Below are 21,602 nucleotides of genomic sequence, written 5' to 3'. Positions count from 1 at the left end.
AGCAGCGACACTCTCTGAACACAGAGGTAACGTTTGCATTGCCTGTGACGGAGTGCACTCACGTCTGACGTGGGGAAAATGTCCGTTTCAAAGCTCTGCACAAACTCTAGGGATGGGGGTCCCTGTCAGAGCTCTCCCAAGACGGGACAGAGCAGCATTGCAGCTCAACACTAAAAAAAGGAGGTTTGTTGCAACCCTTCTTCCTGCAGAGGTGCAGCAGCAATAGACAGAGGAGCTGAGGCTGGGGCAGTTACGTTCAGTACTAAAAGTATTAAGTAGGTTCTCAGAGCAGGCAATTTCATATTTTTTTTTTCAAGCTATTCTGATCTTCCAAATGGGCTTCACAATCCCTATCTGAATGTGCCAAAGCATTTTTCCTTCAGAGCGCAGACAAACAAGTGAGGCTTACTTTGCTTGACCTTTCCTGATGGCACTGCCACCCATGCTGTGCAAACAGTCGCTGGAGCTGACACCATCTCAGCTTCCTCAGCCTGGCGCTGAGGATAAGTACAGCGTGTGTCCTGAGAAGAGGCCTCCTTGTGTTAACTTGGGCGAGGCACTGAACCAGAAACCCTTGGTTCCATCGGTGAGCCTCCGCAGGTAGGGAAGCCATATCCGTGTTTGGTTAGGCAGCGGGAGGTGGAAGCTGCCCCTGTTGTGGCTCTGCCCGTGCTCTGTGACCCTGGGCTGTCACCCCATTGCTAACGCAGGGCTTGGTCCTTCTGCCCCTCGCAGCCGAGAACCCCTCTGACTGGGATGTTAAAGGAAAGATGCCTTTCCCCTCGCTTGGAGATAGAGGTTTGCTTCTTGCTGAAGGGTCCGGGCATATTTCTTCTCCCCGTTTTACGGCGGCAAAAGTTTCTGTGTTCCCCCCTTTAAATCCACTGGGACTCACGTTGACAAAGAGGTTTCTTTACCATTAAGGAAGGAGGAACAGCATTATTTTCCCAGCACAACTCCATCCTGGCTGAATTTATGTCTCTGACCCTTTTACCCAAGGGCTCTCTACACTTGACTGAGATGTAAGGTGAAAGTAAATGTAACTGAAAGAGCCCATTGTGTGTGCAAGTATAAAGGCTTTTGTGTGCCAGAGGTAGCGTGCGGTTGCTTGTGCTATGAGTAGCCAAGGAGCGTCTTGGGTTGTACTGTTAGTCCTGAGACCCGTGGGGAGCGTGGAGCAAGAGCTTGTGATGGTCCCATGGATGGAAACCCAGTGTCCGGTTCAAGCACAGGCTCCAGCCAGCCTCAAATCTGGACTTCCCCACCATGACCCTCATTGCTGACGACTTTCAGCTAGGGTTCTTCCAGGAGAGACACACTGCTATCTTTGGGGTTTTTTTCTCCATATGCCTGTGACCAAGAAAACCATTGCCAGGGGCTGTGACTCCAGGCCGTTTTCTGTGGAGCCACGAAAGCAAGGACAGATTAATAAAACATTAGGGCTTCTTCAACAGGTTTATTATAAGTGGTTTTCCCGAGTGTTGGTTGGAGCAAGGATCAGAGAGGAGAGGGATCCATAATCCTATTTATCTGAAGCCATATAATCTTCCTGAAGCTCTTTAATGGTGCCCAACTCTTTAATTACAGAGCAGCCACATGAGCTGCTGCAGCCGGGCCTCCCTGCAGGCCCGTGGTGGAGAGAGCTGGGGCGAGATCTCCCCGCCAGCCTGCAGCTCCCCTTCGGCCACCGACCCCTCGCAAGACCCATCTTTCCCGGCTCTGCTCCCCGAGGGAGGCAGAGGGGTCACCAGAGACTCCCACCGCCTTTCTGCCGGCAGGGACCTCTGCCGAAGGGAGGGTTGGTCGGGTTCAGCGAAGCGACATCGCTCTGCCGGGGGATCAGCATCACCCTCGGGCCCTCTCCGCCTCCTCCATCCCCGGCGGTGCGGGGGGCTGCCCGGGGGAGGCGGGTGCGTTGCCCGCCGCCGCTCTGCCTTAAGGGGGTGTCGGCGAGGGAAGTCCCGCCCCGCCGGCTCCCGGTGCGCGGGCGGGGGCGTGCGGCGGCCGGCCCCTCGGCAGCGGGGCACTGACAGCTGCCCCGAGCGGGCACCCGCCGCCGCGCTCCCGTCCCCGGCAGGCGGCTCGCTCCCCGCCGCCGCCGCCGCCGCCCCATGGACCGTCGCCGCCCCACGGACCGCCGCCGCGGGGGGGCGGGCGGGAGCGTGCCGCCGCAGTGAGCCCGGGCCGGCCGAGCGCGGGGGGCGGCCGAGCCCCCGCCGCCGCGGGCACCATGGACAGTATCCTGGAGCCCTTCCCCGCCGAGCGGCTCTTCCCCGCCGCAGGCACCGGCTTCCTCGACCTCGGCGACTTCAGCGAGGCGGACTTCCTCAGCAATGTGGTAAGGGACCGCCGGCAGACCCCCTTTCTCCCCACCCCGGTCCCCGGCGGGGGTGGCCGTAGCCCCGGCAGCGGGGACGGGACGCGCCGTCGGGCTCGCCGCCGCCTCCGGCTGCCTCTCGCCCCACCCCCCCCCGGGGCTGCCTGTGCCGGGCCCCCGGGGCTGCCTGTGCCGGGGTCTTGCCCCCTGAGCGCGGCGTGTCCCGGGGGTGCAGGTACCCGGGTGCCCCTCGCCGCACACGGCCAGTGCCCCCCGGAACCGGCCCCGCCGCCCGCAGGCACCCCCGGGGAAACCCCGCTGGGGAATCGTTGTTTTTTTTTTCCTTAAATTGCGCTTTTTTGAGACTGACGGCTGGTGGGAGAAGCGTGCGGTCCCTGGCGGGGAGCGCCGGGTGCCATCGGGAGACCTTTGGGCTCGGCGCCCCTGCTCTCGTTTGCTGGTAACTTTTCCGCAGAGTGGCATTCGGGAGATGAAGCATCTCCCACTTGGCGTTAAGGTTGGGCTGATTTACTTTGGAGAGAAGGGTAAGGGGGAAGAGTGACTTGGGAGGAAAATGCGTTGCCAGTCCCAAGAAACCAAAGGGGCATTGTTCACCTCTAGGGAAACTGCCCAGCCTCTCCGAGGAGTCATTCGAGTCCCCAGCCCAGCAGCTCTCCCCGAGCAGCGCGCACAGGCTCTTTCCTGTCCTGCCCAAGCTTTCTGTGGGAGTTTGTGCCACGAATCCTGCAGCCCCTATGCCAGGGAGGACCCAGCCCTGAGGCAAAGGGGGAACAGCCCCACCCCAGAGGTGGTTTGGGGTGAGGGTGAGGGCATCACCCCATGCTGGGCAGCAGGGCATTGCCTGCACTCAAGGCTTCAACAGCCTCTGAGCAGCTGCAGCCGTGGGACAGTGTGCCTGCCCCGGACAGAGAGATTTTAGCCATGGCTTATTACTGCCCTGTCACAATACTGGCACCTCCCACGTTCCCGGTGTAGCACTGTGAGCGCCTCTGAGGAATACCCTTGCAGATGGAACAGGGGAGATGCCAGCACCACGACACGGAAGCAGGGGACAGAGAGAGGAGGGCTGTAGCCGTTAAACACCTGATGAATCCAATTCTGCTTTGCTATGCAGAAGATATCCAAAGCCTTTTATGCTCCCTCCCTTGCGGAGAAGAAAGTAGAGATGCAGAATTTGCATATATGTTAAGTGCACCAGCCTTGCTGTGTGGAGGCACACCAGGTCTGGGGAAGAGATTATGCAGGCAGCCCCATCTCTCATAAATCTCACCAGCTCCTAATTTCCAAGATATTATCATGCCTCAAGGACTAACTCTGGTCGGGCTCTACGGGAGGCAGCAGAGTCCTGCTGCGCTCAGGCAGACCCAAGACGTCACCCCGAGACTGAGCGCTCGCTCGTACCTGAGAGACCTGTTGTTAGGAGGCTTGGGTTTTCCCTAATTCCATGTAAATCCAGTGTGGATGAAGCCATGCTGATACCAAGTGCTTTACGCCAGGACCGTTTATTCCCTTACCAAAGTGAAAATTGTATGTATTGGCACCAGCCCTTTTACCCAGGTGCTGCAGCCAGAAGTCAGGGAACCCCTAACCAATATAGGTGGTACCTCTTTATAGCTTAAATACAACTCCCGCCTGCAAGCAGACCCTGAGAAAAAGAAGCTTTTGTGTAAGAGTGCCATCTGGTGCCACCTGCCATGACAGTGTGTCTAAAGTGTGCGGTGGCCATGTGCAGGCTGGCTCCGTCCTGCCTCGTTTAAATGGTCTTTCTGCTTGGAAAGCTGCTTCTCAAAGTAGCCTGCCCTTGCCTTCACGTTAACTAGGTTGTGGTGACTCAGGCATTGTTGAGCTCAGCTTACGAGTAGAAAAAGAAATGCTTTTGTGGATTTTTTTTCCCAACTGCCAGCACCACAAACTTCTGCTGGAGTGCAAGAGTTGAGCTGATACCTTCTTTCCTGCAGAGGATAAATATAAGAGTTTCTGTAGCCTCTTCTCGCCCACCAAATCTGTTGGTGATACAAAAGCCAGAACATAATACATCACCCTCTTTGTTCTCACTCTGCATGACAACATGGGGGGAAGGAATACACTTACATTTTCTTACTAAATCCAGCAAATCTCCTGGGATCTTGAGATGTGTTGAGTTCTTTTTACATAGAACTGTGCAAGGCATCACCGTGCACAATAGCTCTCAAAGTTGCCAGTGCCTTTGCTTCAAAGAGGAGCAAACTTTTCCAGATATTGTTCAGCAAGCATTTTTCTTAGAGGAGGCCAGGAATTCTGGCCATAAAATGCCAGTATGAAACTTTTTCTGAGGATGATTTCTTCGGTTCAGAAAGGAAGCAGAAAGAAAAGACGGATGAACCTTACTGCAGGGGCTGTGCTTCTTTGGGGCAAGAATCGCGTGTCTTTAAACTACTCGCCTTTCCTGAACCTTGGCACTCCTCATGTCAGACTCACCACTGTGCTTCACTGGGTTTGTGGCACTAGTGGCATAATGAAGCCAGAATAAACCAGCAAAACAGGAGGTATGTGTTCCTTTTTAACCCAGTAGCCCAGTGGGTCTGTTTCTTCCCTATGTTTCTGTATTTTATAGTATGAAAAAATACCTTCAGAGATGACTTTGGACGGCCATGTGAACACAGATCCATTTTGACTCTATGTTTTTCAAAGCATATTCTGTACCTCCTTCAAAAGGGAGACAACAGGGCAAAAAAAATAGCCTACGTGCTAGCCAAGATCTCCGCTGTTAGAAGCTGCAAAATGGCAATTGGGGCTGTCTCAGGAGTCCTATCCCAGCTCCTATGGGGAATGCAGGGCAACGCGCGCTTTCACTGTGTGACCCTATGTGCCCAGGCAACATGACAAGTGGCACCTTCTGGAGCCTGCTGGGAGCTAGTAGAATGGAAGAAGACCTGCTTGTCCCTGTGGGTTGCTCCTTGAGTGCCTTTGTGCCTACTGTGTGCTCTTTCCTTTAACATTGTCCCGGCCCGCAGGAAGGAGGGGAAGTGTCAGGGCTGTACGTAGTGAGCAGGCGGAGAGCACTGCTGGTGCAACTCTTAAGGGGAACTTTCCCTGAAGATAAAGAGAGGCTATTCACCATGGATGGCCGTCGCTCTTGCAAGAACTTCTTATACACACTTCTGTTCCTCTTATGCCTCCTAAAGGGACATAAATAGCACTTAAGTGGTGCTTAGGTCTTGGACTGACCTTTGGTCCGAGTGAGCTTCACGATGTGTAAGCTCCCTCCCACTATCTCCGCGTGCAGTGAGGATGAAGAGCTCAGGCAGGTTTGATCATCCACTTCTCATCCCTTCCAGTTGCTAGAGAGGAGAGATCTGCTGTAATGGGAGGCTGGGTCTCTGGGACTGATGGTAGTCCCTTGTGGGGACATACACAGAAAGCATGTTGGTCCTCTATTCCCATGCCTGGTAAAATTTGGTCAATTACACATCCCTGTAGTCAGCCAAGTACTGGGCAAGGCAAGACTTTTTCTTTACATTTTGCTTAGAACTTGCCAGTTGGAGATTCCTGGGGGATCTGGAGTACAGACACAGAGACACTTGGTGGGGCCACCAGACCTGGCCTGATGGAAATGAATCCTAAAATAATATTTCCTAGATTTTCCTATTCATTAATCTCTTTGGATCCATCTCGTGGTTCCTTCACTTCATGTCACAGAATCACAGAATCACAGAATCACAGAATGATATGGGGTTGGAAGGGACCTCTGGAGATCATCTAGTCCAACCTTCCTGCCAAAGCAGGTCCACCTAGAGCGGGTTGCACAGGAACGCGTCCAGGTGGGGTTTGAATGTCTCCAAAAACGGAGACTCCACCACCTCTCTGGGCAGCCTCTTCCAGGGCTCTGCCACCCTCAAAGTGAAGAAGTTCCTCCTTATGTTTAGATGGAATTTCTTATGTACAAGTTTGTGCCCATTTCCTCTTGTCCTGTCACTGAGCACCACTGAAAAAAGACTGGCCCCTTCCTCTTGACACCCACCCTTTAAGTATTTATAGGCATCCATACTGCTCCTTATCATCTCATAGTGGGACTTACACCTGCAGAAGTGCAAGCAGCAGGATGAAAACAGAGCTGAACACAGCTGTTCATGGTCTCTGAGCCTACAGCATCATCATCACAGGGTCATCACCAGGAAACATGTTTCCATTTTGGTAACGAAGAGGGGGAGAGACTTGAACTTCCTTTGAAAGATTATAGGTTGATACTTTCTCCACAGAGACTGGGGATCATTTGTGTATCCTTTCTAGCTGCCAAGAAACTGATAAACATTTGGGACACTCTTCCCAAATTTGCTGGATAACTGCCTGAATGTACTGGGGATCTATTGGCCTAAATGCTCATCTCAGCCAAAGTGGGAGAACCCTTCAACCACGCTGGTAGGCCAGACCTAGGGGAAAGGTTCCAACTTGGAGCACGAGTGCAGGAAGGCACACGTCCAAAACAGAGTAAAACCGTGGAGACTGAGCCATCGTCTTGGTGGGGGGCAGCAGGAAGGGCTTAGGTGAAGTGCTTGCAGAGTAAACAAAGGGAGGGTTTGGCAGGGGGTGGAAGCGCATCTGTGCATACAGTCTGCTCCTGCTGAGGGAGGGTGTCAGCAGCACCAGCTGGGAGATGCTGGAGTCATGTACAGCTCGGGACGTGTCTGCCGGGTGTTCCCCATCCCCTCTGGCATAAGGCAGTCATTCAATGCCACCACCGCTTTCAGAGAGGAGAAAACTGTAGGGTCTCAGCTGTACGGACTAGGCTGTAGAAAGCCTCTGAGACTGTTTCATTGGACCTTGTCCTGATACAGGTACGAGTGTCTAAGCATGGTGTTTGGTGGCTTCTGAATCCCACAACAAGCGTTGGGTTCATCGATGCAAAGTGCCTTCTGCTGTGCAGGAGCTCATCTGGTGCTGCACTGGTCCCATCTCATGCTGCATTGGTCTCATCCAGTGGAGTGATAGTCCCATCCAGTGCTGCACTGGTCTCATCTGGCTCCGTGCTGGTGTCGCTGAAGCTTGGAACGGAGCTGTCTCTGGTAGAGAAGGGAATTTGGAAAGAAAAGCATTTTCTGAAGTAACCCCTTAAAGGGAAATTTTAGAAGTAGGAATTTCACAGATGCAGACCTGCTACTCAAGATGTGGCCAGGCTGACACCTCTGCGATGTACTCCTGTGTTTCCTCTGAGAACGGTCTACTCCTGGGCTCGCTCCTTTGTTTCTGAGCACTTCCCTGTAGGTTTTCAGACTGTAGTATTTCATTAACATTTAGTATATTACTTATTTACTACTTTAAAAGTTCTCAGTGTTAAAGGAAGTGAATGAAAACACATCACTCTCTGGAGCTGTCTCTGTGACAGCCACCTGGCAGGTCCTCTTCTCATAGCCACAGGTAGGATTGTGCTTGATGTGAAGATTTGATTCTCATAACTGACTTGTACCAGTGCATTTTAGGGAAGGGATGAGTCAACCCTCTAAATCTGGCATGTCCTTGTCCTGTTGTACACTGTCCACTGCAGGAAACCAAAGGGGATGCAAAAGCCATTTGGTGACTCTCCTTGCTGCAGAGTTACAGGATAGGGCACCAGGGATGAAGTGGACCATTACAGCTCAACTAAGAAGTGGCCAAGAGCTGTCACTTGGCCTGATTTGGCTCGGAGATTTCCCAGGGAAATTCCAAGTCTGTGCTGCAAGGTCAAGTGTAATCACTGGTGCTTCACAGGCAAGCTTGTGGCCAGCATTGTTCTTCTTCAGGAGAGGTGTCTGTTGGAGGAACCAAGTGTGTTAGTCCTCATTTCCAGGCCAATCTCAGTCCTAGGATTACTACATCCATCAGTCCCAGCTTTCTGCTGGAGACTGTATTTATCCTCCTTTACACATCTGAATCACTGGAACTCCCTGTCTCCACAAGAGAGATGAGAAGTGAAAGCAAGGGTGGACCCAAAGCTGTGCTTTTTGACTGACCCCCATGCTAGCACTGTGGCTATCTCGCTGCAGCCAGTGATTTCCGAGCGTGCAACTTTAATGTAGTTTGGTATCCTCTGGCTGAAATCATCGATCCTGTTTTCAGCCTGGCAATAGGACAGGGTGGGTGCTTGCATGGAGCCCTTTTCTCACTCTTTCCCGTCTTTGGAGCTCAACTTGTGCTGTGAGCTGTTAGGTATTTTCTTGGGTTGGTGCCTGCATGTTTTGCATCTTCCCTTGGAGCAGAACTAGCTGGAAGGGTGTGAGGAGCCGAGGGCATGGCCAGAGCGGCCGGGGACTGCAGGTAGCATGCTGAAAGGCAAGCTGTGTCTTTCAACCCAGTTGCTCCCCACGTGTCTGCCATGCAGCGTTTACATCTGTCTAACTTATTCCCAGCTGCTCAAGAAAACATATTTTTTTTGCTTCTGCTTTCCTGTAGGGTCACATCATTTCAGGTTTTCCTTTCCTGTAGTCTCCTGAGCCGACCGGCACATCCCAGTCTTCCCCTCTCACCCATCCCTTTCTTGACTTCTTTACCCACCTTCTCTTCTCTTTCTTTGCATCTCTCCTTTTACTCCTATTTTCTTAAATCTCTCCAGGGCTGTTTGCCTTTGTAATCATGTGGAGCTGCTCTGGTCTGGTCAGTGTCCAAGTGATAGATGCTTGACAATGATCTTGATACGTTATTCAGCCAGAACAAGGTCTCGTGAAGGTTGGAACTGCCGATATCCACACACTCACTCCTTTCTTTCTCCTCCTACTTTATCTTCCCACTTTCTAAGATTGCAGAAATCCCTCGTACGGGATGGAAGCAATGTGCATGGCTATTCTCCCTGAAACTAATACGTAATTTAAACCAGTGCTGGGGTAATTAGTACCACCTTTAGGGCTCAAAGGTGATGCCTTACGTGAGGTCATTCATTATGATCACTGTCCAGCCTGTTCCAGAGGAAACTCAGCCTTGACTACCTCAGCAAAGTTGCTTTTGGCTTCTTTACACTGTGACTTTGTCTTGATTAGGAAAAATGTTCGTTCAGGTCAGCCTGGCTGACCCGATTAGCAAAGCCTGCTCAAAACGCAGTTAACAGTTTTCCTAGAATAGATGCAATGTAAGGCGCTCAGCTCAGCAGTCTGTGTCAGGAGTTCCCCTGCAACAGCTTGTCAGGGCTCCCTTGGGAGGAACCCGGCAGCCAAGGCTGGAGGAGCACTACAGCTTGGGCCTGACACCAAGCACATTACGCAGGAGGAAGCTGGGTACAGCATTGGTTTTGGGCACTCAGTATTGGATTGTCAGCATCCCTCCTGCAGGTGAGCTTCCTTAGACCCATACCCAAAGAACTCCCCAGGCACCGTGTCGCAGGGACACCGGCTTCTCCTCCTGATGCCATGGCATGTCCAGGTGGGAGCACTGCAGCTGAAGAATAACGCATCTCTGCTCGGGCATCTACCTTGCAAACCTGCTCCTGGCTCTGCAGTATTTGCAGCCCTCCCTCTCCTGGGAGGAGCCTGGGAGGAGAGGTTTTCCCTCCAGAAGGGGTAGCTGAGGCAGAGGAAGACCAGGATGAAGAAGAGGACCCAGGTCCAGAGCCTCTATAGTTAATTGTTGCATGTCAGAGCAGCTTCATGTTAAATGAGTCCCATAAATTCATGACAGTTGAAGGAAGGAGCTGGGCAGGTGCTTTTGGCTAAGCTCACTGCTGCCCCGGGGGAAGGACTGCAAGCCAGGCAGCTCAGGGAGGAGGAAACCAGCTCTGACATTTGTAAAGACTGTTGATGGAAGGTTTCTTTCAAAGCCTTTTCAGTCTCTCGATCCGAGAGCTCTTTGCCCAGGGAGTGCTGGAAATCTGGCTCTTTTTTCCAAGCAAATGTGGCAGACTCTGGGAGTTGATGAGGTGCTGTTGAGCCACAAATACTGAATTGCCAATTGAATGATGCTGGGTTTGTTTTTGTTGTGTTTTTTGTTTGTTTTTTTTTTTTCTCTCCTTATGGACAGTGGTGCAGTGAGGTTGTCAGGAATGGGAGAAGTGTATTTTAGTCCCAGCTCTGGCAGTTACTTAGCGTGTGATCCTCAGGGTGTCGCTTGCGGCGAGGCGGCTTTTGCTCGCTGTGAAATAGTGCACATCCTTATTCTTACTGACGTGGGGCAGTGCCATCAGTGGGTAAAGCAGGTTAACGAAAAGTTAGACTGGGGTGGGGTTTTGCTAGTAGGCGTCTGCCGGGAAAGGTCCATAGGAGCTATTTCTTGGCTTCCCTGGTTAGAGTCTCTTTGAATGCCTTTGCAAACATCACATATAGCTGCAACATTTTCAGTTTGGCAAGTCCGTCGTTCAGTGATGTCCCACCTATCCTTCACCCCTCTCCTGTTCCTTACCCCTGGGGACTGCACATGTCAGATTCTGACCTTGGTTACTTCAAGCTAATCCACAGTAATCTTTCTGTGTCAGTCTGAATGATTGTGTTGGTCAGAATCAGGATTTAAACTGAAGTACTTGGCCCATGCTGTTGCTGGCTTGACCTCTTTGAGCCTTACCGAAAACTAAACAATTTGTGCTTTATAAATCCAGTGAATGGGCTGTACTCATACCTCATCCTCCAATGCACAACCAGATCCTGGCTCGGTTGCAAAACCTAACTTCTCCCAGGGTTTGGCGCAACTTGCTGAGAGCACCCCGTTACATTTCTGCCCAAAACTGCTGCATGGTCAGGGCTCTGCTGAGTTCTCAGACTCCCAAACTGTGTCTGCCTTGGTTTGTATCTCAGAAGGAGGTAACAAGCTGAAAGTACCAGAGGGCCATGGTTTTATAGTTCCCAAGCAGGGCATTCAAGACTCACGTGAGTCCCTCCTGCTGCTCAATGCATGGTTTTGTGCTTTCCTTTTTCTCTTTGGAGGTGCCTTTTCCCCATAGTAAGTCTGCCTGACCTGTTGTAAAGTTGGGATCACCATCGTCTGCTGGGAAGAGCGATGCAAAAGTTGCTTTCCCACTCTCTGACACCTCTCCTGCTCTTCAGGATTTGTCAGATATAGTTGGCAGCAGCCCAGCAGCTGGACTAGCATCAAATAACGAGCAAATGGCCTGCAGCCCTTTTTTCAGACCTGGAAAATCACACACCTTTCATTCTTTTCTTACATATCTTCGAGCCCTGTTTTTATCACACTGAGGGAAAGCTGAGCTCTGGTCAACACTGGGGACAGAACAGAGGGTGCCGCACGCCTTTCTTTGTTGCTAATTAGTACCAGGGTGGTAGCCAGAGGCTGCTAGCTGTGACAGCAAAACTGTTTTCTCCCTCCCCCTGTAACTACAGCCCCGGCGAACAGTCAGTGGCAGCTGTAAGCAGCTGGGGTGAGCCGCAGCAGAGCAGGAGCAACGCTCATTTCTTCATTTTCTTGCATGCTCCAGGCTCCAGGGGAGCTGCCCTGGCAACCTCCTCCTTCATATCCAGGGGCTGAAGTCCCCGGTGAGATGAAGGCACACATTACTATGTCAACCCCGGCAGCTCTGCAGTGGGGTGGTCACCCAGCAGCCTCAATATCTACGCGTAAGTGCCAGAGACCCATGTCCAGACCAGTGCCCCATCCACTGGTCTCAGATGCCTTTCTGATATTTAATGAAATTGGATTATGTAGAGTTGCCAGAGGACTTATTTATTTATTCTGGGAAAGGGAAGAGGGAAGGAGGCCAGGAGGGATGGAGAATAGGGAAAGAAAGAGGGAAGAAAAAGCAAAGACAAGAGAGAGGTAGCTATGCAGTTAGCATTCCTGAGCCATCTGGACCTGTTGGCATGGCCCCAGCTGGATGGGCTCACAGGTTTATCCACAGCATGATGTAATCTCCATCGTCCAGCGTTTGATTTTTCTCCCTGCACTGGATGGCCTCGTATCTGGTGCATGTCTGGAGCGGGCATTTTGACTTCCTGTTGCTATTTATGCACTTTTCCTGGCCGATCCTCAAGAGTAGCTCGGGCGGTTTGCATTCCTCAAGCTGAAGAAGCAGTGCCACCCCGCCAGCGTGGAGTGAAGGCCCGTTGCTGCCAGCCTGCCGGCCTGGGAGACACAACCCTGCACAGGGAACCAGCTATGATTTGCACCGTGACATGGCTAGAGACAGGATGACACCTCTGCCTAGTTCCTGGGGGCCTGCAGCTCAGGAGCTCAAGAGCTGGCTCAGCCTTCAGCGCCAGCACAGAGAGGGCTGGTGGGACCTGGCTGATTGTGGGCTTCCCTGCCCTGCTGGGTCTTGCAGCAGAACAGGAGGAAGGAGAATTTTATGTGGTCCAAGACATATTCCTCCCTTTGGCAGATGTGAGTTAAAAGCAAGCGATGATCTCAGTCCCTCTCCCTTGCTAACACCAGCACTGGGGAGCACCAGGGCTCCCGGCTGCCCTGTGAGGCAGGTGGACTTCCCAGCACATGGGAAGGGGAGCTGGGCAAGATGTGGTCCGATGCTGCCAGGTGCCCACCCTTGCTAAGGGAAGGCCTGTGATCACCTTCCCTGCATCACTCAGTGCCATTTCCAGGAGGCAGTGCAGTCTAATGGGAAGTATTCAGGCTCACATTCCTTCCATGGTCTGTGGGAGACAGCCGTGCCTCACCAAGACCAGCCATCTCTTTTTTTTTTGAGTCTTTCCCAGCACATGAAATGAAGAGGGTTTGCACGTCCACCTCCATAAAAGCACACTGTTTGAATGTCTTGAAGTTACAGGAGCCACACAGGAGCAAAGCGGTCTTCTACTCCATATAAATTCAATGTGTGGAGGAGCAAACACTAGAGCCATAGGTCCCCTCTTGCCTTCAGAAACAGAGCAACTTCCACCTTCCCACTTGGCTGGAAAGGTCTGAGATGCCCAGAGGATGAAGATGGGATCTCTCTACAGCATATCAGTGCTGCAAGCAAACCTCAAACCCAGCAATATGAGGGGCCTGCTTCAGAGTATGCCATTCTCTGCTCTGACTCAAGAGTTGTGGGTAGCTGTGTGATGAGCCACGGTTTGACGCGAGCACACACAGTACTCCCTCCCTCATGATACCTCATCCTGCCCACGTGCCTCGCTTAGCTTTGTTTCCTCCAAGGGCTTGGGAACGGGGAAGTTGAGCACAGTGACCCCCAGGGAGCAAAATTTTGTTTGGTGGGAAGTCCTGTTGCCTGGTTGAGAAGTCGTCCTGCTTGCAGGCGGAGGGAGCAGGGCTCTGCTCTCATAATACCCCAGGGATGGGCCTGTCCCCCAGGGATGGACTCACTGGAACCACAAAAGCTGAGCTTTTCCACCAGACTCAGCTCTGCTGAGTGAGAGAGAGTAGCTGAGGAAAACGATGGCCTCTTTATAAACCGACTGGCAAAACTCTTGCATCTCTCCTGGGAGCGGGCCAGGGATTCTGAGTCACTGCTTAAGTGTGTTGCGGCCAAGGTAGTCTTACCCAAGACATTAAGAGAGAGAGGAAAGATCCACCCAGGAGTGCCAGCACAAAAAGAAATAGTCATGACCATAATTAATAATAATATAATGATGAAAAGATTCAGAAATGCACTGCCCACTCCAGAAATAAAGTTTGAGGACAACTCAAATGCTGTACAGAATAGAGAAGAGAGGAAAGAGTCGAGAAAGACCGCCAAAGCCTGCATGTCAGCTGCAATGCAAGGAGTGCCGTCCAGCTGGCCTGGGTTCAAAGAGCTCCTATTGTCCAACAGCATTTCCAAGACACCATTCAAAACTTTCAGAAAATGAACCCAAGATGCAGGGTGAGATTTATCGCGCAATAAAGGCAAGCCAGATGTGTGCACCCTTTCGGAGAAGAGCACAGGCAATGGAGGAGCAAAACAGGGGAGAACCAGTCAGCAGAGGCATGAGGGAAGAGGATGGCACGAGAAGGTGTGATGCTGTGAGCATCCAGGCAGGAACAGGGGATGGGACCTGGCTGGGTGTGTCTGTGCTGGGACACCGGACGCTCAGGAAGGATTTCATATTTATGGAGAACTCCATACTTAGGAAAAGTCACTCAGCATTAGCATTAAGGGACAGAAGGGAAAGATCTCACTGATGCTTTTTCTCTTCTGTTGCACATAAACCCATGATTGATATTAAGAGGTCATTGGTCCTGGATTATATACCTGCATAAAAAGGCCAAGTCTGAAAGGATGCCCAGAAGCCAAACCACTGTAGATTTTATCTCGATTTTCTAGGGCTCACACAGCCTTCATTATCACTTAGCAGCACTGGCCACCACGGCTGGGTTGTAACTTCTTTTGCCACAGGAATCACTCACTTCCACCTGTGATTTGACTGTGTTAAAATCCAGCAATTCATTATACAGAAAGATAATTTAATCTTTTAATCTGCTGCTAATGTGGTATTAAATGACTACAACCCGTCACCGTTAAATAAGTCCTCAAGTTCTCCCTACCTTGTTGCTTCTGCTGTTTGTAGAATAAGCTGGTGTGGTGGCCGTGCCATACCACACGCCACAGATTGAAAGGTGACTTCGTTTTCTTCTCAGGAAGACCTCCTGTTCATCTAAGAGCAAAAAGCTTGAGAAAACACTTTGGAGGCTTAAACTGGAGCCCCTCTTTGCAATGACACATATGTTTGGTGACTGTAGTTAGCTTCTACAACAGGTTTGGGTGGGTTTTTTTTAGGAAGGGATGGATTTATCTGAAGCTTTTACACTGAGATGATATGTTTCTTTCTGTGAAGCTCAGTTGCAGATGGTGAGTTTGAAGCAAGAGGCATGAATATAGCTCCTGAGCTCAGCAATGTAGGGAACCATATTTGATCACCAGACTGGTTCTTCCAGGCCCTAAAACACATGAAGCCGTCCAATGTCTCCTTGTGCCACTCCAAGGGATGTCCAGAGACTGGATTCCGAAATCTGCTGCTTTCTGCTGACACCTCTCCAATGCTGGTGTGCAGGTGCCTGCTTGATCTCGGACACAGGAGCAGGTTTTCAGGGTATAATAGATTTCCTGTCTTCAAAGGAACATGGCATCTTTTCCTCCCAGAAGCTTCTGACTTTACTTGAGCACACAATTCCAGCCATCTTCAGGTTTCTATTTCTTTTCACCAGCTACAGGGTACTCGGCTGCTGGGCCTTGTCATGGAGAAGTCCGGCTTGGAGAAGGGATAGCTGGAGAGCCAGGTGTTGGAAAAGGGTCTGCACAGGCTGCCTTTCTCCTTCAGCCTTAATTTTCATCCCATGGTTGTAGTGATTGCATTCTCTCTTACCAATCAGATCTCCATCCTCTTTGGAAACACAGGGCTTTCACCCCTTGTTCACCAACATCACACTCTCATTATCCCCCAGGATGGTGTTAATCCAGGCTGCCTCAGTGGTGACGAATGGTCTGAGAGGTGTTACTGCCCTTCAAGGGCTAGAAAGGATTTCCCCAATCTGTAGAAATTCTGGTTTCTGCAGCTCCACCGCTGAGGTGAAAATGATACCCTCAGCATTGGAGCTGAAGTTTAATTTCCTATCTGCTGCTCAGGGCACGGATTTTCCACTGGGATATTGGCAGCAGGTCAGAAATCTGCATTCCAAGCTGAATTGCTTTGAAAACAGTCCTGGTGTGGGACCCTGTTCAGTCTGCTGGTTGCAAAACCCAGCTCTCGCCCAGCCTGGACACCGAGAGTGTCCCAGCTCTTGCTCTCTCAAGATTTTGGGGGAAAAGCCCTCACATCCTTAAGTCACAAATCAGCTGGTCCAGACTTAGTTGCTTGGTAATTGCCCTTAACAAAGGCCCAAGGAATGAAAGCCACCAGTAATGTTTGGTATTAGCTGCATGCCTCGGCTTTTGGACTTGAACAGCATACAGCTATCTTCCTCTTCCAAGGCCTGCTTTTCTTTATGGGTCTCCAGGGACCTGCCAGGGGACAAAATGTGAATTATCTCCGATTTTGCTCTCCGAGCGCTAAAGAGAAACAGTTTCAATGAGACAAATGAAGCTGATTGTAAAGATAATACAGACCTTTCCTCCTTCTACGGTTATCTCGCAAAGCAGATCTCCTCTATCTGCCGGGGCACCTTTCTTATTCCTTAGAGTGCCTTTCTGGCAGGATGCACAAAAAAGGCCCATAATGGCATGGGGGTGACAAGCTGTGAAAGAGCAGAGATCTGCCCATGCTGGTGGCTCCAGCCCAGTACTGAGCAGGGCCAGAAGCTTCCAAGAAAGATGGAAGAAATGGTGGAGTGGTGTTTACTCCGGTTTATTTTGGTGATTGAATAAACTTCTCCATGCCACTGACCGGTGACTAGCTTGAGCAGTCGCACCTCTCTGATTTATTTTTAATTGTACTGAACCGTATTTCATGTCTTTTGGGGGTACTGTGAGCCCGGCGTCACTGCAGCATGGCAGTACAGTTCACAGAGGGTCACGAGAGTAAAGCTGTATTTTGTTTCATTTGTCCCGCCTGCTGCCTTCTGTTGCAGTGTGTTTCCCTCTCCATCAAGCGGAATTTTTTTTTCCCTCAACTGTCCAGGCGGACGTGCCACACACAATTAAATCCATGTGGGCTTTCTCAGGGTAGACTTTGCCTCTCGATTTGCAGGGCTGAGCCGGAGCTGCACCCCGAGGTTGCGCAGGGGCGCCGCACGCCAACAGGCATGGCTCGCAGACACTCAGTTGCCTTCTGGCTGCTATGCCTCTGCGGGGACTGAGAAAGGATGGATGCGTTCGGGCTCCGTGGAGGGCACGCCTGGGTGGAGGAGGTGGATCGGGGTTACATAGCAGATAGGGCCTTCCCGAAGATGATGGATTATATTTTCGCATGTAACGGGGATAAAGTTCACATTAACCTCCTCCCCATGATGCTATGGCAGCTGAAAGATTCCTGCCCCCCAGACCCCGACATGGTGTGGAGTTAGGGTGCCTTTGGGTGCCCGCTGCAAACTCCGCTGAGGCTGCCAAGTTAACACAAAGAGGTAAAGCACCAGTTCAGGCAAGAGGGCAGAGACCCGGGGGGCAGTTATGACGGTACAGCTCCTTTCTCTCAGAGCTGGTGTGGAGTCTCTGCCTGGAGAGTGTGCTGACCTCGGCTTGGGAAGGGGCAAAGGAGAGGAAGAGACCCCTGCCAGCTTACCCGGGGGTACCTGCATTCCCACGGAGAGCACCTCCCACGCAGCTCCATCCAAACCCAGCCCAGCTGCCGTGAGGATGGCTCAGAAAGAAAGGCGGCTTTGTTTTGCAGCAAGCAGGTGTCTTCAGTTCTCTGAGCTCAAGAAAGGCCTTGAAGGACAAACTTTTTATTTACCTTTCACAGACTCCTAGAAATAGCCCTCGAGTCTTCTGCCAAATGAGGGTTAAAGAGCAGCTGATCTACGTGTTTTATCCTGAGAGGGTTGTGTCCGCTTCTGCATATGGTTTAGGTCCTGCTGTAATTGTTTTTATCAGATTCGGCTGCAAGGGAGTTGTAAGCCAAAGGAAATTTGGGACGTTCGTTGCATATGTAGCACACACGCAGCAACAGCTCATGGAAAGAAGGGGCATTCCTCTTTCTCCTCCAGGCTTCTGGGCCAGCAGAGCCTGGATTGCCCTAGAGGAGGCTGACACGTCCCCCCTCCTCCCCTAGCACACACGTGCCTGGCATCCCCAGGTGGTTCGAGGGCACACAGACAGCCACACCACTGTGGCCAGACCACGATGCTACTTGTCTTTTTTGATTCACCTTGCCCTGTCTCCACAGTCATTCCCCTCCCGGGATGCTTCCAGTCTCTCCCACGCCACCCCCCGTGCCAGCTGCTATAATCCCATTTTCGCTGAGCACCCTAAACCCCGGTGTGGGTACACCCAGTGTCCATCACTCTTCTGCCGCTGCAGCAGCAGGTGCCTTCCGTGCCTCCTTCAGGGCCATTGGGAAACCCAGCCACAGGCTGACAGATTTTAGCTTTCCATATAACTTTTGCTCTTTTTATTTTTTTTTTTCCTTTCAGGGACAAAACCATTTAAGTTAAAGAAGTAATTCGCCCACTCCCCCACCCCCCCCCCCCCATTATGCCTGGGCGCCTCTCAAGATTCCTCCCCAGAGAACTGCAGGCTTGCAAACTCCGAGTTGGGTATTACACGGCTACAGTCACCGCCACAGAATGTTGATGTGGCCTGCACTGTGCGTATGCTTTTAACATCACCCATTCTGTCAGCTGATTCCACCACACCCCCCCCCGGTGGGGCTGGGGACGGTGTCCTCTGAGGCACTGATTAAGATATCCCAGGATGAGAAAGAGCCATGAAGGGGCAAAGGCGAGGCCTCATCCTCATCCTCATCCTCATCCTCATCCTCATCGTCCACCTCAGCGGCTCCTCCGGCCTCAGCGCCCAGCCGAGCCGTGCGGCAGCCGGGCACGGCGAGGGGAGCGCGGGCCGGGCCGCAGCCGGCGGGGCCGGGCCGCGAGGCGCTGCGGGCCGCGGGGCCGCTCCGTCCTAACCCTGCACTCCTCCCGCCCGCCGCGCGCAGCTCCGCTGGCAGCCGCCTTCCCATTGGCCGCCGCGCGGCGGCAGCGGCCAATGGGCGGCCGCCGCTGCCGGCCGTTGGAAGCGTGCCGCCGCGACCGTTAACGGTTCCGGCTGGCGGGATGGCGGGGGGTGAGGGTAGGGCCGGCACCCGGGGCCTCGGCGGGGACCTCGGCGGGGACCTCGGCGGCCCGGGTTGCTGGTGGTCCCGCGCTTCAGGGTAGCGCCTTGCCTTGCCTTGGCGCCGCTCCCTCAGTTGCCTTCCCCTGATTGTGTCTTGAGCCTCCGTCGTCCCTCCTAGGTCTTGTGGCGCCTAGCGCTGGAAATTGTAAATCCAGGCCCTTGGCACGGATGCGCGGTGGAAGGAGGTTTCCACAGCGAGCCGTGCCTGAGCCTTGCTGGGACTTCGCGAGGCAGCGGGGACACGGCTGTGGCTGCTGCTGCCGAGGAGTAACCTTCAAAGGTGCTGCAGTCCCTGTGGGGAAGGAGCTGATGGCACAGCTGGCCTTTGGAAAAGCAGGTCACTTGCCTTGCTTTCAGTGACCATAACCCCCGCCCCCAGCTTTCTATCATTCTGCATTATTCTACAGACAGCAATAAATTCTGGGCCTGGTTCCCGATGGGGTTCAGTCAAACCCTCCACCGCTTGGAGGCTGGGTGTCAGGGGGAGCATTTGGTTCCCCACACAGTCCAAGGTGGTGATGCTGAATATAATCACGGGTGCCTTGGGCATTGCTGGCAGTCTCTGCGAAAGACTGAGGGGTGCTGCTGGTCAGGATGTCGTCCTGCTGCTGGAGAGAAATAGCAGTGGGGTTTGCAGATGTTCTTCACAGGTGGGGGGTTTGCAGAAGTGCTTCAGCCATTCCACGGAGAGACGCAGGAACAGCAAATCAGTGGCAAGCTATCCAGGCAGACCAGGGACCTGGGATGACCAGGCACGGAGCAGCAGGGAGCTATGGTACATGAGGGGAGAGACCAAGAGCAACACAGGTCAGGACGGAGGGGCACCAGAGGGGTTTGAGAGAGCCAAGAGGTGGTTGGATGATCACTTGTGCCCATTGGGATGCACATGCACTGACTAGAACTGTGAGGAGAAGTGTGCACAGCATCTGTCCATCCTGCCTGGATCTTGTTAACGCTGTCAAGACCTTCACTTTCATAAGGTCTAAAATCCATTGCATTTTAAAGAGAGCAGAAGGACTGTCTGGAGTGTATGGGCTCTTCTTTCCTGGAATGTAAAGGAAACCTCGGCTGTGAAGCTGGAGTGCAGGGGGCTTCATTCCTTAGTGAAAGCAGAGAAGGGAAATGCAGATGTCACAGCTGGGACAGGAGATTTATCTTGGCAAGCAAAGAGGAAAAATACTTTCAAAAAGAAAAGAGAAAACTCAGAAGAATCCCCTCCCCATCTGTACTGCCTGCCAGCATGAGCAGAACCTCCAACCTGCAAAGGCCCTTCGTCTCCTGGGCCTGGGCTGCCGCCCAGCTGGATTAGCCCCTCACCGCTTTCTCTTTGGAGCGAGACCATTGTGGTGGGAGCAGGGAGGCTGTGAGAACCAGGCTGATCCTGAAGGGAGATTGTCTCCAAACAACTCAGCTGGAGGTGGGAAGAGGAAAGTCACAGTCAAAGGATGGAAGCGTGAAAGGGAAAAGCAGGGACAGATGCAGCCAGGGTGACCACAGAGGAGAAGTGGATCCAGGGAGAGGAAACCATTCCCTCCTCGGCCATGCGTGGTGCCACTGGGCTACAAGAGTGGCACCTTAAGGCAACCATGCACAACCAGGCAGGAGAAAAGGCTCTGCTTGGGGCCCCCAGAGGTCTTACGGGGGAAGTAGAGAGCTTGCCTTTGGATGTCTGGATGCCTTACACTAGCTCCCAAGATAACTGTTGTACAACAGGAAAGGGTGTTCGAATGAGAAGTGCACGCACACACATACAGTATGCTATTTAGACAACCCTAAGCATGAGGTCAGGATGAAAACATGTGGTGGAAATATGTTTGGAAGAGTCAGTGCCGATGTTGGTCATAGTGGGAGGGAGCAGGAGCCAGCAGCTGACAGATTCGCACTCTCTCCTTGCAGCTGAGGTGGCCTTAGCCTGAGCAGATTCTCCTATGGCACCAGAGCAGCTTAAGGCTCTCTGTTGGGCCTGGAGATGCGGTGGTCATTGCTTCCCCCATACCTGCGCACGCTGGCTCATCACCTTCGGGTGCTGCCTCCCCATCCGCCCAGAACTGCAGTGGGGGAACAGGCAGCCAGCAACTGGGCTTGGATCAGGGAATCCAGCACATCCTCGCCATTGCGTTTCTGTCCCTTGGCTGCCCCCTCCCTGACCACTCACTAGTAATACAGCTTTGGAAACACATCTCGTGCTATTTCTTGGCTTTGGAGCATAGTTAGAAGGAGAAGGAAGGAGGGTGTGAAAGGGAGGGGGAGATAGCAGGAGCGTATAATGCAAAACGAGACTGTGCTGCGAGCTTTGTATCCCATCTGGAAGCTGTTTTCCCCCAGTACACTTCACACCCGCTCCCTCTGGGCCAGGATGGTAAGGATCACGTTTCCCAGTTGACTGGTCACCCTTGCTCAAGCCAGGCCCATCGGCGTGAAAGCTACTTGAGATATTTTAAAGGAGAATCTCAGCAGAGTTGCAGAGTCCTTCATTGTCACAATTAGAAATCCTTGGCCAATTTTCTGAGGAGCAGGAGCTGGCTGATCTCAGCCTGTCTGGAAGGTGTTCTCTAGGAGAGAGTCTAGGCCTTGAAGAGGCTGTGAGAGGATGAACTTGCTCTGCTCATCCCACATTCATTCATGTCCAAGTTCTGTGGACCCTTTCTTGGACCTTCCACCAACGCGTGCCTCTGATCTGCT

The 21,602-nt window shown here is 52.4% G+C and overlaps 1 protein-coding gene across 1 annotated transcript in view; it reads left to right on the top strand.

Annotated features, from left to right (window-relative positions):
* The first annotated feature begins 2,230 nt into the window (after positions 1-2,230).
* CREB3L1 (cAMP responsive element binding protein 3 like 1) overlaps positions 2,231-21,602 on the top strand; it is a 42,739-nt gene continuing 23,367 nt past the window's right edge. Inside the window, exon 1 of the mRNA XM_074149378.1 lies at positions 2,231-2,338. Coding sequence (XP_074005479.1) covers positions 2,231-2,338 — 108 coding nt within the window. The remainder of the gene's footprint in view (positions 2,339-21,602) is intronic.

This window comes from Numenius arquata, chromosome 6, assembly GCF_964106895.1.
Source record: "Numenius arquata chromosome 6, bNumArq3.hap1.1, whole genome shotgun sequence".
NCBI classification, from domain to species: domain Eukaryota; kingdom Metazoa; phylum Chordata; class Aves; order Charadriiformes; family Scolopacidae; genus Numenius; species Numenius arquata.
Note: the sequence above shows the minus strand (reverse complement) of the source record. Positions and strands in the feature narration are given on the sequence as shown.